Source organism: Pseudorca crassidens, chromosome 15, assembly GCF_039906515.1.
Source record: "Pseudorca crassidens isolate mPseCra1 chromosome 15, mPseCra1.hap1, whole genome shotgun sequence".
In the NCBI taxonomy this organism is placed as follows: Eukaryota; Metazoa; Chordata; class Mammalia; order Artiodactyla; family Delphinidae; genus Pseudorca; species Pseudorca crassidens.
The window spans coordinates 1,983,487-1,997,744 of record NC_090310.1 but is presented as its reverse complement, the minus strand read 5'-3'; the positions used below and the strand labels follow the sequence as shown (position 1 = coordinate 1,997,744).

At 45.5% G+C, this 14,258-nt stretch overlaps 1 protein-coding gene across 2 annotated transcripts in view; it reads left to right on the top strand.

Annotated features, from left to right (window-relative positions):
- Positions 1-1,098: 1,098 nt before the first annotated feature.
- Positions 1,099-14,258, top strand: part of GNA12 (G protein subunit alpha 12) — a 112,165-nt gene continuing 99,005 nt past the window's right edge. For both annotated transcript variants that reach the window (XR_010934718.1, XM_067705379.1), the window contains exon 1: positions 1,099-1,487. Coding sequence is in view for 1 of the 2 variants with exons in the window: in XM_067705379.1 (XP_067561480.1) it covers positions 1,176-1,487 (312 nt within the window). In the remaining variant the exon portion in view is untranslated. The remainder of the gene's footprint in view (positions 1,488-14,258) is intronic.

Sequence of the window (14,258 nt, the reverse complement as noted above, 5' to 3'; positions counted from 1 at the left end):
CGAATTGATTTTTGCTCAAATAAACTCTTAAACTTTTAAAATATGTCTTAGTTTATCTTTTAACAGATCATGGCTCCCAAAGCCCACCAGTCTCCTGGAGATTAAGAGATACCTGAGCTCCTTCCTGGAAGTTCTGACTCCCAATAGATCTGGGATAGGTAAGAATTAGTAATAAGATCAGCTAACACTTATTAAGAACTTGCTTGGGTCTAGGCATGGTGCTAAGTGTTTTACAAGTTCATGTTCTCAGTTTACATCTTCACAACCATCTGAGGTAGTTGCTATTATGGCCCCTATTTTATAGAGGAAGAAATTTAAGCTAAAAATGGGGGGGAGGTGGGGGTAGCTGCCTAGAAGGTTATGTAACTAGTAACGGGTCGAGAGGAGATTCCATCTCAGATCCGTGCTACAGGAGCCTTTGGCGGGGTGGGTTGGGGGGGAGGGGCTCCTGGTGATTTTGATGATAAGCCAGCTGTGAGAAACGCCGCGCAGAGGCCCACGCCACCCTTAAAGGATGCATCTGTTTGCAATGTTTGGCCCATCCCCCTCCAGTGTTTCTGGAAAGAACAGCTTTCTCTCTAAACCTAAGACGAGCAGCTGGACCTCTTATCGACATTTCCCAGCTTTCGGGCAACGCCGAGTCCACTCCGGGAGCCTCTGGGTCTCACAGGTTACCCCAGTCTGGGAACCCAGAGAGACTTTCTGTACACCTGGCACTTCTGGTCCCGCCCCGTTTCGCGACACCCCCAATCCTAAGTCCGTTCTTCGCGATTGACGTGACCCCAGAACAGTTATAATTGGTTATAACGTACTGCCGCTCCGCCTCCTCGAAGACTCCGCCTCCCTTTCATTCTGAAAGAAAGAACCTCGGCCCGGGCGCCCAATGAGAAGCGCCCCCACCCCAAAGGTCCCTCCTTTTTCGGCGCCGACTCCGCCCCCAGGGCCGGAGAGATGCCCGCCTTTCGGCGTAGCATGGCCCAATAGGAGGGCGCGACCGTCCGGACGGACGGCAGCCGACCCAATCCCTGGGCCTCGGGCTGCGTCGCCCCGCCCCTCCGCCGGGCCGAGCGGCGGGCAAGAGCGGGCCTCGGGGCGGCGGCGGCGGCGGCGGACGCGGCCTGAGGGAGCGGCCGGCTGCCGCCTCGCCCGCCGCGGGGTCCATGGCCTGAGCGGCCATGTCCGGCGTGGTGCGGACCCTCAGCCGCTGCCTGCTGCCGGCCGAGGCCGGCGGGGCCCGCGAGCGCAGGGCGGGCGGCGGCGGGGCCCGCGACGCGGAGCGCGAGGCGCGGCGGCGCAGCCGGGACATCGACGCGGGGCTGGCCCGCGAGCGGCGCGCCGTGCGGCGCCTCGTCAAGATCCTGCTGCTGGGCGCGGGCGAGAGCGGCAAGTCCACCTTCCTCAAGCAGATGCGCATCATCCACGGCCGCGAGTTCGACCAGAAGGCGCTGCTCGAGTTCCGCGACACCATCTTCGACAACATCCTTAAGGTACGCTCTCCCCGCGTCCCCGCCCGCACACCTGCGCCCAGGTGCGCGCAGGTGCGGCCCCGCGGACTCCTGCGCCCCGGCCGGCACCGCGGCCCACGCCTTTGTCTGCCCCTGGTCTGGCCGCAGCGGCCCCGTGCCCCCAGCTTTGGGGGAGCCGGCCAAGGATGCGCACCCTGTCTCCCCGTCGGCCTGGTGGCCTTCGCCTCTGCTCTTCTCGGGGATTTGGGGGCTGAGGAAGCGGGAAAGCCGGACACCTTCTGGGGCTTCGGAGGCGCGGGGGTTTTAGCGGTGGGGAGGGCCCCTCCTGGATTCAGGGTGCCGTCCTTGCCCTGCCCTCCCAGTAGGTTCAGAAGGGCGGTGTAGACTGGGGAGGAAACCGGCCGCACGTCTCTCCTTTTAAACTGGTTATTAGGAAAATTTCCAACATATACAGAGTAGAGAAAATAGAAGGAACAGTAAGTACCCAGGCCCCTCTCCACAACTTCAGCAGTGATGGATTCAGCGTCCGTCTTGTTTCACCTGTACCTCTGACCCTGTGATTTTGAAGCAAACCCCAGACACTGTATAGATTCACTGGAAAGTGTTTACAGAGCTCACAGATAAGCGTACGGTGGTTATGTTTTTTAAAATGATGCCTTATGAACCCTGAAAATTTAATAACTCCTTAACATGGTAAAGTACCCAGCCCTGTTCAGATTTCCTCCATTGTCACATAACTTTTGTTTGCGTTAGGATATAAATCTTTGCATTGCAATTTTTAACATATCTCTCAGGTGTGTTTAATCCCCAGGTGCTCCTTCTGTCCCTTGCTCCATTTTTATCATTTGCTACTTGTTTGTGGGAAAAAAAAAGCGTAGAGCTGACCAAGTTTGGGTTCTAGTTTCTGTGTACTGTGTGAACCTGTAGAAGCGGGCCCCAAAGAAGGGAATTCTGGAGAAACCTGATGAGGGGAAAAGAGAGCCTCTCCTGTACCTAGAATAGGGTCATTTCCTTTTTTTTTTTTTTCTTATAGTTTCTTACCTCTACCGTTTCCTTTCCCCTTCACCTGCCCTTTCCATGGCCCATTTTGGGGAAACCAAATTACAGGTATGAGGAAAGTTGTCTCAAAACAGAGGTAGAGGGAAGCTTGTCAAACAGAATCCTCTCTGGAGATGAGATCTTGCGGTGCCTGAGGAACTCTAAATTTAGCCAAGGGCTGTATAACCAGCCCATGGGCACATGTCTTTCACTTCACCCATGAGGAAGCTCTGGGCCTTGGTGATGAAGTGGCTCCCCGCTGGGACCTGGAACCCTGGGCTCCAGACTTCCAGGCCTGCATCAGGAATCTCGCACCAGTATTCTCACTTGCTGTATTTGTTAGTAAAACATTTCGTTTTGATAGAAATAGCTCTTTTAGGATCCTGCCGGGAAGAGAATAATTTGAATGATAAAACACCCGTTTCCTTTTCACCTCTTTCAAAAGCCTCTCTGTGAGTCAGAGCTCTGGCCCAATACTTCATAAACTTTAAAGGCTAGGTGCCCAGTATGATCCAAGGGATTAACTGTGTGTTTAAAATTCCCCTCATCTTCTGGGGTAAAGTTCATTTGATTGTCTTTCTCTGTCACAGAGCTCGATTTTATTTTTGCGGCTTTTCTGGACCTCTTAACCAAGCAGGTTATAAGATTTGGCTGATGGACTCGCAGTTTCTTTCAACTCGGGAGGCAGAGAAAATACGTAGAAACAGAATCTTAAATCTAAATCAGTGTATTAAGTGCATTTTTAGAAAACTCAGTCTTAGCTTTTCCCAATACATACAGACACTAACTTTTACTAACTTCCTTACCAGCAAGAAACAAGATTTGTTGTTAATCAGTATCCTATTTTCCTTGTCAACTTTTTTTCTTTTTTAATAATTGTAATTCCATATTAAGCTCACTTTGTCTGTTTTGACCATTTCAATGAGTAGTTAGCAATTCATCTTTCACTGTAAAACCAATAATTACCTCTCCCCTCATTTTTATTTGGACAGATCACCTTGGGAAGAGACTTTTTAAATAAATTGCTTTGTAGTGGCTCTAGTAGCAGATATTTGAATAATAACTCTTCAGAATAATATTTGTGTCTACAAATAGAGTTCGTGTTAACGGGCTATTTTTAAAGCACTAGCTATGTGCCAGGCCTTTTCATATATGGCCTTTAATTTTCGTAATGCTTCAAATGGTATTGTCGCAGCGTAAGGTCAGTTACCTGATTCATAGGTGACACAGCTGGGAACCAAACCTGATCTTTTTTTTTAAATTAAACTTTTAATGCTGAGAGAACTGTAGAGTCCCATGCAGTTTTAATAAATAATAGAGAGCTCCTATGTACCCGTTAACCAGTTCCCCACAACGGTGAGATCTTGTAAAACTAGTACAGTATCACAACCAAGATACCGACGTTGAGAAAGTGAAGACACAGAACGTTCCCATCACAACAAGTATTCCTCACGTTGCCTTTTATAGCCACTGCCACCCTTCGCCCTCCCCCGACCTGGCAGTGACTGATCTATTTTCCAATTCTATAATTTCGTCATTTCGTGAATATGATATAAATGGAGTCTTGCAAGATGTGACCTTTTGGAATTGGCTTTTATCACTCAGCATGATTCCCTAGAGATACACCCCAGTTACTGTGTGTGTTCACAATCAGTAGTTCCTGCCTTTTAATTGCTGAGTAGTGTCCATGGTAAGAATTTACCACCGTACACCATTTAACCATTCGCCTGTTGAAGGACATCTGGGTTGTTTCCAGTTTCTGCCTATTATGAATAAATCTTCTATGAACACTTGTGTACATGTTTTTTGTAAGTACATAAATTTTCACGTATCTGGGATAAATGCCCAAGAGTGCAGTTGCTCAGCTGTGTGGCAGGTGCATGTTTAGTTTTATAAGAACCTGCCAACCTGCTTCTGAAGTGGCTGTACTATTTTATATTCCCACCAGCCGTGTATGAGTGAGTGATCCAGTTTCTCTGCATCCTTGCTAGCATTTGGTGTTGTCACTATTTTTTATTTCAGCCATCTCTGATAGGTGCGTAAGTGCTATGTTACTGCCATTTTAATTTGCATTTCCCTGTGGCTAATGATACTTTCCTGTGCTCATTTGCTGTCTGTATATTCTCTTTGATGAAATGTCTCTTCATACTTTTTAGCCGTTTTGTAATTAGGTTCCTTGTTTCTTTATTGTTGAGTTTTGAATGTTCTTTATATATTCTGGGTACCACTCCTTTGTGAAATACGTGTTTTGCAAATATTTTCTCCCAACCCATAGCTTGTCTTTTCATCCTTTTTAACAGGGTCTTTTGCAGAGCAAAAGTTTTTAATTTTGATGAGGTCCAATTTATCAGTTTTTCCGTTTATGGATCATGCTTTTCGTGTCAAGTCTAAGAACTCTTTACCTAACCCTAGATCCCAAAGATTTTCTCCTATTTTTTAAAAGATTTTATAGGTGTACATTTTACTTTTAAGCCCCTGATCCATTTTGGGTTAATATTTGTATAAGGTGTGAGGTTTAGGTGGAGATTTTTTTGTTTTTTCTCTATGGATGTCCAGTTGTTCCAGGATTATCTGTTGAAAAGACTATCCCTCCTCCTTTGAATTGCTTTTGCATCTTTGTCAAAAATCAAGTGGGCATATTTGTGTGGATCTATTTCTGGGTTTTCCGTTCTATTCCACTGATCTATCTCCTCTTCTGCCAATATCACACGATGTTGATTGCTATCGCTATATAGTAGGCTTAATATCAAAGTGATTTCTCCCACTTCACTTTTCAAGATTGTTTTAGCTATTCTAGGGTCTGTGCCTTTCCACTGTAAATTTTAGAATAAGCTTTCTTATGTCTGTATTAAAAAAAAAACTTGCTGTGATTTTGATAGCATTTGCATTAAACCATAGATCAGTTTGGGGAGAATTGACATCTCTCCTATGTTGAGTCTTCCAATTCATGAACATAGTATGTCCTCATTTATTTAGGTTGTCTTTGATTTCTTTCATCAGCATTTTGCACTTATCAACATACAGATCCTGTACATGTTTTGTTACATTTATACTTAAGTATTACATTTTCTTTAGAGCAGTTGTAAGTGATACTGTGCTTTTACTTTAAGTTTCCACATACTCATTGTTACTGTATAGCAATAGGATTGATTTTTGTGTCAATCATGTGTCCTGTGACCTTGCCAAATACATTTAATGGTTCTAAGAGCTTTCCTATAGATTCTTCGGGATTTTCTATGTAGATCATCATGTTATCTGCAAATAGGGACACTTATTTCTTCTTTCCCTAAAGTTAGGTATGCCTTTATTTCTTTTTCTTGCCTTACTGCAGTGGCTAGAACTTCCAGTATTAAGAGAGGTGAGAATAGTCATATCTTATGTTTCTTTCCTGATGTTGGTGATTTGTGTCTTCTCTTTTTATTTTTCTCAGTATTTTAGAGGCTTATCACTTTTACTGATTTTTTTTTCCCCTGAAAACTGGCTTTTTATGTCATTGATTTTTCTGTTTTCAGTTTCATTTATTTCTGCTTTTTATTATTTTTTTCCTCCTACTTGCTCTGATTTTATTTTGCTCTTTTTTTTTTTTAATTTCCTGAGGTAGAGACTTAGATTATTTACTTGAGACCTCTCCTCTTTTCTAATGTAAACATTTTAAGTGCTATAAATTTCCCCCTCAGCACTGCTTTAGCTGTAGTCACATATTTTGATATGTGGCATTTTAATTTTTATTCAGTTTCGTATGTATTTTTCTTGCTTTTGAGATAGCTTCTTTGGCCCATAGATTGTTTAGAAGTGTGTTACAGTTTCCAAGAGTAGAGAGATTTTCCTGTTATCTTTCTGTTCCTGATTTCTATGACTCCATTATGGTCAGAGAACATACTTTGTATGACTTCAGTTCTTTTAAATTTTTTGAGGTTTGTTTTATGACTCAGAATATGGTCTATCTTGGTATATGCTCAGTGGGCTTACGTTGGTGACTGTTCCATGGGTACTTGAAAAAAAATGTGTATTCTGTTGTTTGGTGGCGTTTTCTGCATATGTTGATTTGATCGGTTGCTTGATGGTGGTGTTGAGTTCTGTATCCTTGCTGATTTTCTTTTTAGTAGTTCTATCAGTTGCTGAGTGAGGTGTTGAAGTCTCCAACTATAATTGTCCATTTCTCCTTTAGTTCTGTTGGGTTTTGCTTCATGTATTTTGAGACTTTGTTGTGTGGTACGTAAACATTTAGGGTTATTATGTCCTCCTGATGGGTTGGTCTTTTTGTCATTATGTAATGTCCCTTTTGGTCTCTAGTAATTGTCTTTGCTCTGAAGTCTACTTTATCAGCTATTTTAACATAGCCACTCTTTTTTTTTTAATGAATGCTTTCATGGTATATGTTTACATCCTTTTGACCTACCCACATTGTTGTTTTGAAATGAGTTTCTTATAGACAGCATATTGTTATATTTTCTTAGCTACTCTGCCGATCTGTTAATTTGTATATTCAGATGATTTACGTTTAAGGTAATTATTAACATGTTAGGGCACAAGTCTCCTATTTTATTATTTTATGTTTTTGTTTTTGTTTCTTCTGTTTCTATGCTTCCTGCAGGTTATTTAAACATCTTTATTGATTGATATTTTGAGTAGCATATCAATCAAAGCTTTGTATCATTTTCTTGGTAGTTGCTCTAAGCTTACCATATACATACGCAATTTATCCCAGTCTACTGGAAGCTGTGTTTTACAGCTTTAAGTGAAGTGTGGGAACTTTATTTCCATTTAGATCCCTTTACCCTCCCCACCTTTTAAAAAATATTTATTTATTTATTTTTGGCTGCATTGGGTTTTCGTTGCTGCGCGCGGGCTTTCTCTAGTTGTGGCAAGTGGGGCCTACTCTGTGTTGTGCACGGGCTTCTCATTGTGGTGGCTTCTCTTGTTGCGGAGCACAGACTCTAGGCACGAGGGCTTCAGTAGTTGTGGCTCACAGGCTTAGTTGCTCCACAGCATGTGGGATCTTCCCGGACCAGGGCTGGAACCCACATCCCCTGCATTGGCAGGTGGATTCTTAACCACTGCGCCACCAGGGAAATCCTTACCCTCCCCACCTTTAAAATATCAGTGTCTTAAGTATTTCTTATACTTTGAGCACCACATCAGATAGTTTTACTTGAGTCATCAAATAGGATTTAAGAAATGCACGAGAAATAGGAGAATTTGTTATATTTATGCCTGTTTTTACCTATTCTGACTGTGTCCGTTCCTTGCTGAAGTTCTAGCCTTCTCCTGTTACTCTCTCCTTTCTCTTTGGAGAATTTCCCTTAGCCAGTCTTTAAGCATGGATTTGCCTGCAACAAATTCTCTCAGCTTTCCTTGTCCAAGAATGTCTTTATTTCACCTTTAATCTTGAAGGATGTCTTAGCTAGCGATTGGACTCACAGCTGACACTTATTTTCTTTTAGTCCTTGAAAAATGTGCCACCTCCTTCTGACCTCTGGTTTCAGACGAGAAATCAAATCATTCGAATTGCTGTTCCTCTGTAAGCTTGTCATGTCTCTCTGGCTGATTTTAAGATTTTTCCTTTGTCGTTGGTTTCCTGAAGTTTAATTATGATTTGTCTGGACATAGGTTTCTTTCAGCTTATTATATTTGGGGTTTGCTCAGCTTCCTAAATCTGTATATTTATGTCTTTTGCCAAAATTGGGACATTTTCTGCCATTATTTCTTCACATACTTTTTCGGTCCTGCTCTTTTTCTCCCTTCCTTCTGGGACTCTGTTGATAGGCATCTAGCTCTTGTTCCTGACCTCTGGGTCCCTGAGACTCTGTTTCTTGTGGAAACAGAGGGGTTTGTGGGGTTCTAGCTCTGGCTCTCTCTAGGCCTGGCTGACACCAGGGAAGGCGAGGGGGCGGAAGTGACACTTGGCCCAGTCCCCCCCCACCTTCTACCCTCTGGGACTGGGTGGGGTGGAGGCTCAGCTCCCCCTCCCCCAACACTGCCCTGGTTGGGGGTTGGGAACACTTCCTGTGTGTCTAGGCAGGGATGGGCGCTGAGGTCCCTGTGTGGCCCCACTGCCAGCACGACGTGGTGGGCCACTTGGAACATGCCTGGTTCTGAGGCACAGGAAGGGGATGTGGAAGGTCAGCTTCCCTTTCAACCCCACTGAAACCTCAGAGGACGATTCTGCAGTTTTTCTGTTGGTTTTTGGCTGGAATAGGGTGGGTGTTGTCAAAAACGTTTTCTGTTGTAAGACCACCCTTTTCCTGGCCCTTTGGCTGGGGAGACAAGCTGCTCTTGGAGCTCTTTCCATCTGCCTTTTGGCTTTTCCAGCTTGGAGGCACTGGCAGCACCTTATCCTGGGCTGGTAGGGACAGTCAGGACACCTGGGGGACTCGCTGCCACGTCTTTCCTCAAGTCCTGGGTCCCAGGCAGCCTGCCACCTTCTTCCCACCGCCTTTCCTATGCGTGTTTTGTTGTGTTGTTTCTAGAGCCTTTTCACTTGTAGTGGGGAGGGCCTGGGAGGAATGGAGCTACTCTGTCTTGGCAGAACCGGACCAGACGTCTTCATCTTCCTGGTCCTTGATTCCAGGTTCAGGGCTCTTCCTTCGTGATCACAGTTGTGCCTGAGTTTGAGCACATTGTTTCTTTAACTTCATTGCCTCACTCTACCCCCTTGATGGATTATTTGAATCTACTAGTTGCTTTGACTTCCTGTAACTATTATCCATAAGACTACCTAATCTTTCTTTTTATTTTATTTTATTATTATTATTATTATTTTTTTTTTGCGGTACGCGGGCCTCTCACTGCTGTGGCCTCTCCCATTGCGGAGCACAGGCTCCGGATGCGCAGGCTCAGCAGCCATGGCTCACGGGCCCAGCCGCTCCACGGCATGTGGGATCTTCCCGGACCAGGGCACGAACCCGTGTCCCCTGCATCGGCAGGCAGACTCTCAACCACTGCGCCACCAGGGAAGCCCTCTTTTTATTTTTATAATCATTTTTTTCTTACCATCTTTATTGGAGTATAATTGCTTTACAGTGTTGTGTTAGTTGCTGCTGTATAATAAAGTGAATCAGCTATGTGTATACATGTATCCCCATATCCCCTCCCTCTTGCGTCTCCCTCCCACCCTCCCTATCCCACCCCTCTAGGTGGTCACAAAGCACGGAGCTGATCTTTCTGTGCTATGCGGCTGCTTCCCACTAGCTATCTGTTTTACATGTGGTAGTGTATATATGTCCATGCCACTCTCCCACTTCGTCCCAGCTTACCCTTCCCCCTCCCCGTGTCCTCAAGTCCATTCTCTACGTCTGCATCTTTATTCCTGTCCTGCCCCTACGTTCTTTAGAACCTTTTTTTTTTTTTAAGATTCTATATATATGTGTTAGCATACGGTATTTGTTTTTCTCTTTCTGACTTAACATTCACTCTGTATGACAGTCTCTAGGTCCATCCACCTCACTACAAATAACTCAATTTCGTTTCTTTTTATGGCTGAGTTATATTCCATTGTGTATATATGTGCCACATCTTCTTTATCCATTCATCTGTCGATGGACACTTAGGTTGCTTCCATATTTTTATAACCTTAAAGATGCTAGTCTGTCACTTCCCAAGTGGGCTCTCCCAAATGTTCATGTATTTGGTGCTTCAGAAATTATTTAATAACGCCTCTGGTGCTAGCGAGTGCCTCAGTGCATGTGTGGAAGGCTTTAAACCAGCTTGGCTTTATCTCACCGTGCTTTCCACTCCCTCATCTGTAATTTCAAGAACGATTTTTAATTAACCGATTTTTACATCCAGTTAGAGGTGAGTAAAATGTTAGCTGTGTGAGCTGTCCTTTGTTACCTGGACTGGAAATCAAATGCAGAATCGCATGGGTGCATCATTTAACCACACAAAGGCAGACTTTCCTTGTATATATACATATTGATGATTTTAAAACCTTGTGAGTAATTAAATTATTAGAATTAGTGGTCTTTTGTTGGCACTGAAACGAATTCAATTCAACAAAATTTTTGGACCGTATATCCAAGGATTTGTGCTCTGTGCTGGTGGGGAGAGGGATATTATTTATTTATTTATGGCGGTACGCGGGCCTCTCACTGCCGTGGCTTCTCCCGCTGCGGAGCACAGGCCCAGCGGCCATGGCTCACGGGATCCTCCTGGACCGGGGCACGAACCCGCGTCCCCTGCATCGGCAGGCGGGCTCTCAACCACTGTGCCACCAGGGAAGCCCAGAGACAGATATTTAATGACAAGTCCTGCCCAGTCCCTACCCTGCAGGCACTCTGACTAGCTGGGGAGACAGTTGCTCTTGTAACTAGTGTTCAGTCTGAGTGTAACCAGACTCAACGCCAGTGCAGAGGCAGGGAGGCAGCCCAGTGTGAGCAGGGAAGGTTAACTGGCTGAGGTACCCAGGAAAGCCTGCCAAGGAGTCATGATGTGAGCTGGCTTGCGAGGGCCCTGCAGGAGTCCAGCAGGTGGAGAAGAACTCACAGCTGAGACCATCTCAGTGCCCTACGTTTGTCTATCAGTTAAGACAGAGTTCTAGTAAGTAGAGGTATTAAAGAATGAATGTAGGAGTGAGACAGAACTTTCTAGTGCCAAGGACTTGTAATGAGACGGCTTGCTAGGCACCTGTGGTCACGATGCTCTGTGGCTGAAAACTGGACCTTCTTCCTATGAAATCTGTGTGTGTGCATACAGTTTCAAGGAGCTCCCTGGACATGCTGAATCCCAAGAGTGGGCCTACATGTGCCCTGTGGACTGCAGTTGAAGAACTTTTGTTGTAGAATACCAAGGTTATGTTAGGTTTTAAAAAATCTTTTATTATTATTTTTTTAGAATTGTTTGCTGTATTATATTTACCTTTTTGCTAAGGTGAAGAAGACTTAGAAGAAGCCTCCACTGCTGTCTGGAATTTTTAAGCACTTTGAAACTCCTGACCTGCAGAATCTTTGTTTCTTGGGTTCCGAAGCAGCACTCTGGGCTTGATGCTACAGTGGGTTTGCGTGAGAGGGAAGCACAAATGTGCTTCTGGGGTCTGGAAGAACAGTTGGGTTTTTATTGCTTTTTTGGCAAATTGCATTTAAGTAAGCAAGTTTACTTTTACATGTGGACACAGATGGTTGGTCCTTTAGTAATGCCAAAAAACAACAACAACAACATCTTTTTCCATTGGTTAAAAAAATCCAGAGACTGCCCTCTGGCCATTGTTGGGGATCCAGAGCACATGGACAGTTGGTTTTCCCCTCCAGCTTTCAGGTTGACATGTTGATTATTTTAACCAAATCTATTTTTCAGGGCGCAGTATTTGACCTTTAGTCATCTGTCACGTGGGATTTGGGATATAGCTGTGCTTGATGCCAGGTAGTGTTCTGTTGGCAGCTCGTAACTACTTTTTGTTGTTACATAGTTGAGAGTGGGGACGTGGATCTTACCGGTTTTAAATGGAACTGAAGATTTAAACTGAAGTCTTACCTACAGATCTAATGATGGGGTGATCTGCAAACCAAAGAAGCTAATGTTGTGTAATGGACCTAATGCTTAACTTACATTACCTGAAGGGCAGTGCCGTCCCTTAAAGACAGGCTGGTTTACTTCATGTTATAGCTACTACAGTTTGGAGTCAAACAGAAGCAGTAGAGTCCTCTCTGCATCTTCTGTCACGTGGGCTGGACAGAGCAGCTGCCTGGCTACAATGCATTGCCCTCTTAGCGTGAACAAGGTACGAAGAATAGTTGCTGACCATGTGATAGTCATCTTTTTGCATGATTCTTTTGCGCGTCAAGATATTTATCTCACATTAGGATAAATGTTCAGGTAGGTCCAGGTATGTGGTTTATGGAATGGAAGGCATAGTTTGCATCCTGCGTTAGTGTGTCGGTTAGAGACGCCGTCGCTTCTGCCTTGGCACGGTGAACGGAACCATTTGGGACCTGCGCTCTGGAGGTGCAGCACCCAGAGGACAGAGCAGCAACAGTTGTTGCTCTTGAGAGTGTTTGCAAGAGGATAGAGGTAGTGGGGGGGCAGCAGGGCCCTCGTCCTGGGTGCCGAGGGGAGGAAGCCGCTCCTGGTCCTGCTTTGTTAAGGAAGCACGGGCCAAGTATTCAATAGCTGACACTGCGCTCTGAACCTGGGCATCCAGTTTACTGTCTGGTCTACAAGCCACGCACCAGCCTCGTCAGATGGCCCTGTTAGACTCAGCAGCACACCGGCCTTAATGAGCATTCGCTGGTGTTAGCCAGCACACCCAGGCCTTAGGCAGTCAAGTGACTGTGTGAACTTGAGCAGAAACTCCAAACCAAGGGATTGCTCAGACTCAGAGAACTTGTGTCCTGTGCTGTGTTAATACTGTCGTTACCTCGGTGGGGTGTTCTGGTGATGTGCGCGGTGTGGGTTCCACCGAGGCCTTGAGTGCTTCTGGGGCAGCCACGGAGGTTCCCTGCCATATCCAGGGAAGCCCAGGGGAGAGGTTAGGGCCATGGGAAACCTGCACCCATCATTCCGGGCCAAGCCCTTTGTGTTGTGCTGTGTGCACGATGGCGAGTCCTCCTTCCACGGTGCTTCTCTGCCTGGTTGGCTTCAGTGGGGATGGGAAACACAAGGGAGGGCAGGGCAGGAAAGGGGACTTCCCTGGTTAAGTCACTGGCAGGACCGGGGAGCCCTAGCCTAGCTGAAGGAGGCTACCACGTTGTATTCATACAGTCGAATACAGGCTGTATGATGAGATTCACTTACACTAGTGTGACAGTAAATATCCTGGGGCCACATCACTGACCTAGACTGCAGAGACGCTTGGAGCAAGCTCCGCCGTCACTGACAGCACGCCCTGTGATGCAGATTGCATTCGTTTTCTAGGTAAATCTTTGTGCATCTCTGTAAGACAAGATACTCAGTGTTACAAGCAAAAGACTTGACATTTACCGAGAAAGGAAAGGAAGTAATTAAAGTCTCACCTTACTGCTGGTTTCCTTTACAGGTAAAAGGGAACAGCTGCTTCAGAGGTTTGTTTTTGGAATTTTTATAACACCTGTCAGCAGGATTTTTAATCTGTGTTTTCACTGACACTGAGTTCTCCATCTACAATTGTTGGCACACAGGAGATGACCCCAAAATTATTTATACTTTTTGTGGCCACTTAAAGTGTTGGGATTTTTTGTTTTTTTGTGGTTTTTTTCAAGGAAACGAAGTTCTGTCATTTTAGTTTTAGGCTGGGGAAAGGAAATGTTTTCCCCAGGAGTCTGATGACTCGATTAGGTAGATGGACGTTGAAAGCTCTGTTAGAAGCGAGCAGTGACGTGGAACACAAGGCGGGGGCAGGGGGCGGGGACTCCCGAGATGAGCCGATGAGAACACAGTAATGGGACTGTGTTTTTAAACAAACAGGCCAGAACTAGCAGAACAGACTGGTTAAAGCAGATGTCTCATTAAAAGTAATCCTCTCAGGAGGCCACGTCAACAGATCCTTACGTGTGTGTTTATGTGCCCAGAAGGAGTAATACCTTTCCTTGGTGTGGGGAGCTTCTGGGTTTGTGTTTAAAGCACCTTCTCTGTTATCTCATTGGACCCGCTCAGTAGGCTCGTCGGGGTGTTTTTTACTCTGACGGGAGGGATTTTCATTTTCCAGATGCAGTTGTATTTTTGCCTCTCTCGCCATCCCTCTGCCCCCTCTGCAGGGGGCAGGGAGGAGTGGGCTCCGGCCGCCTGCCCACAGGGGCCGGTTCTCAGCCCTAAGCTGTAGGCGTGGCCCTGCCTGTGTTGGTC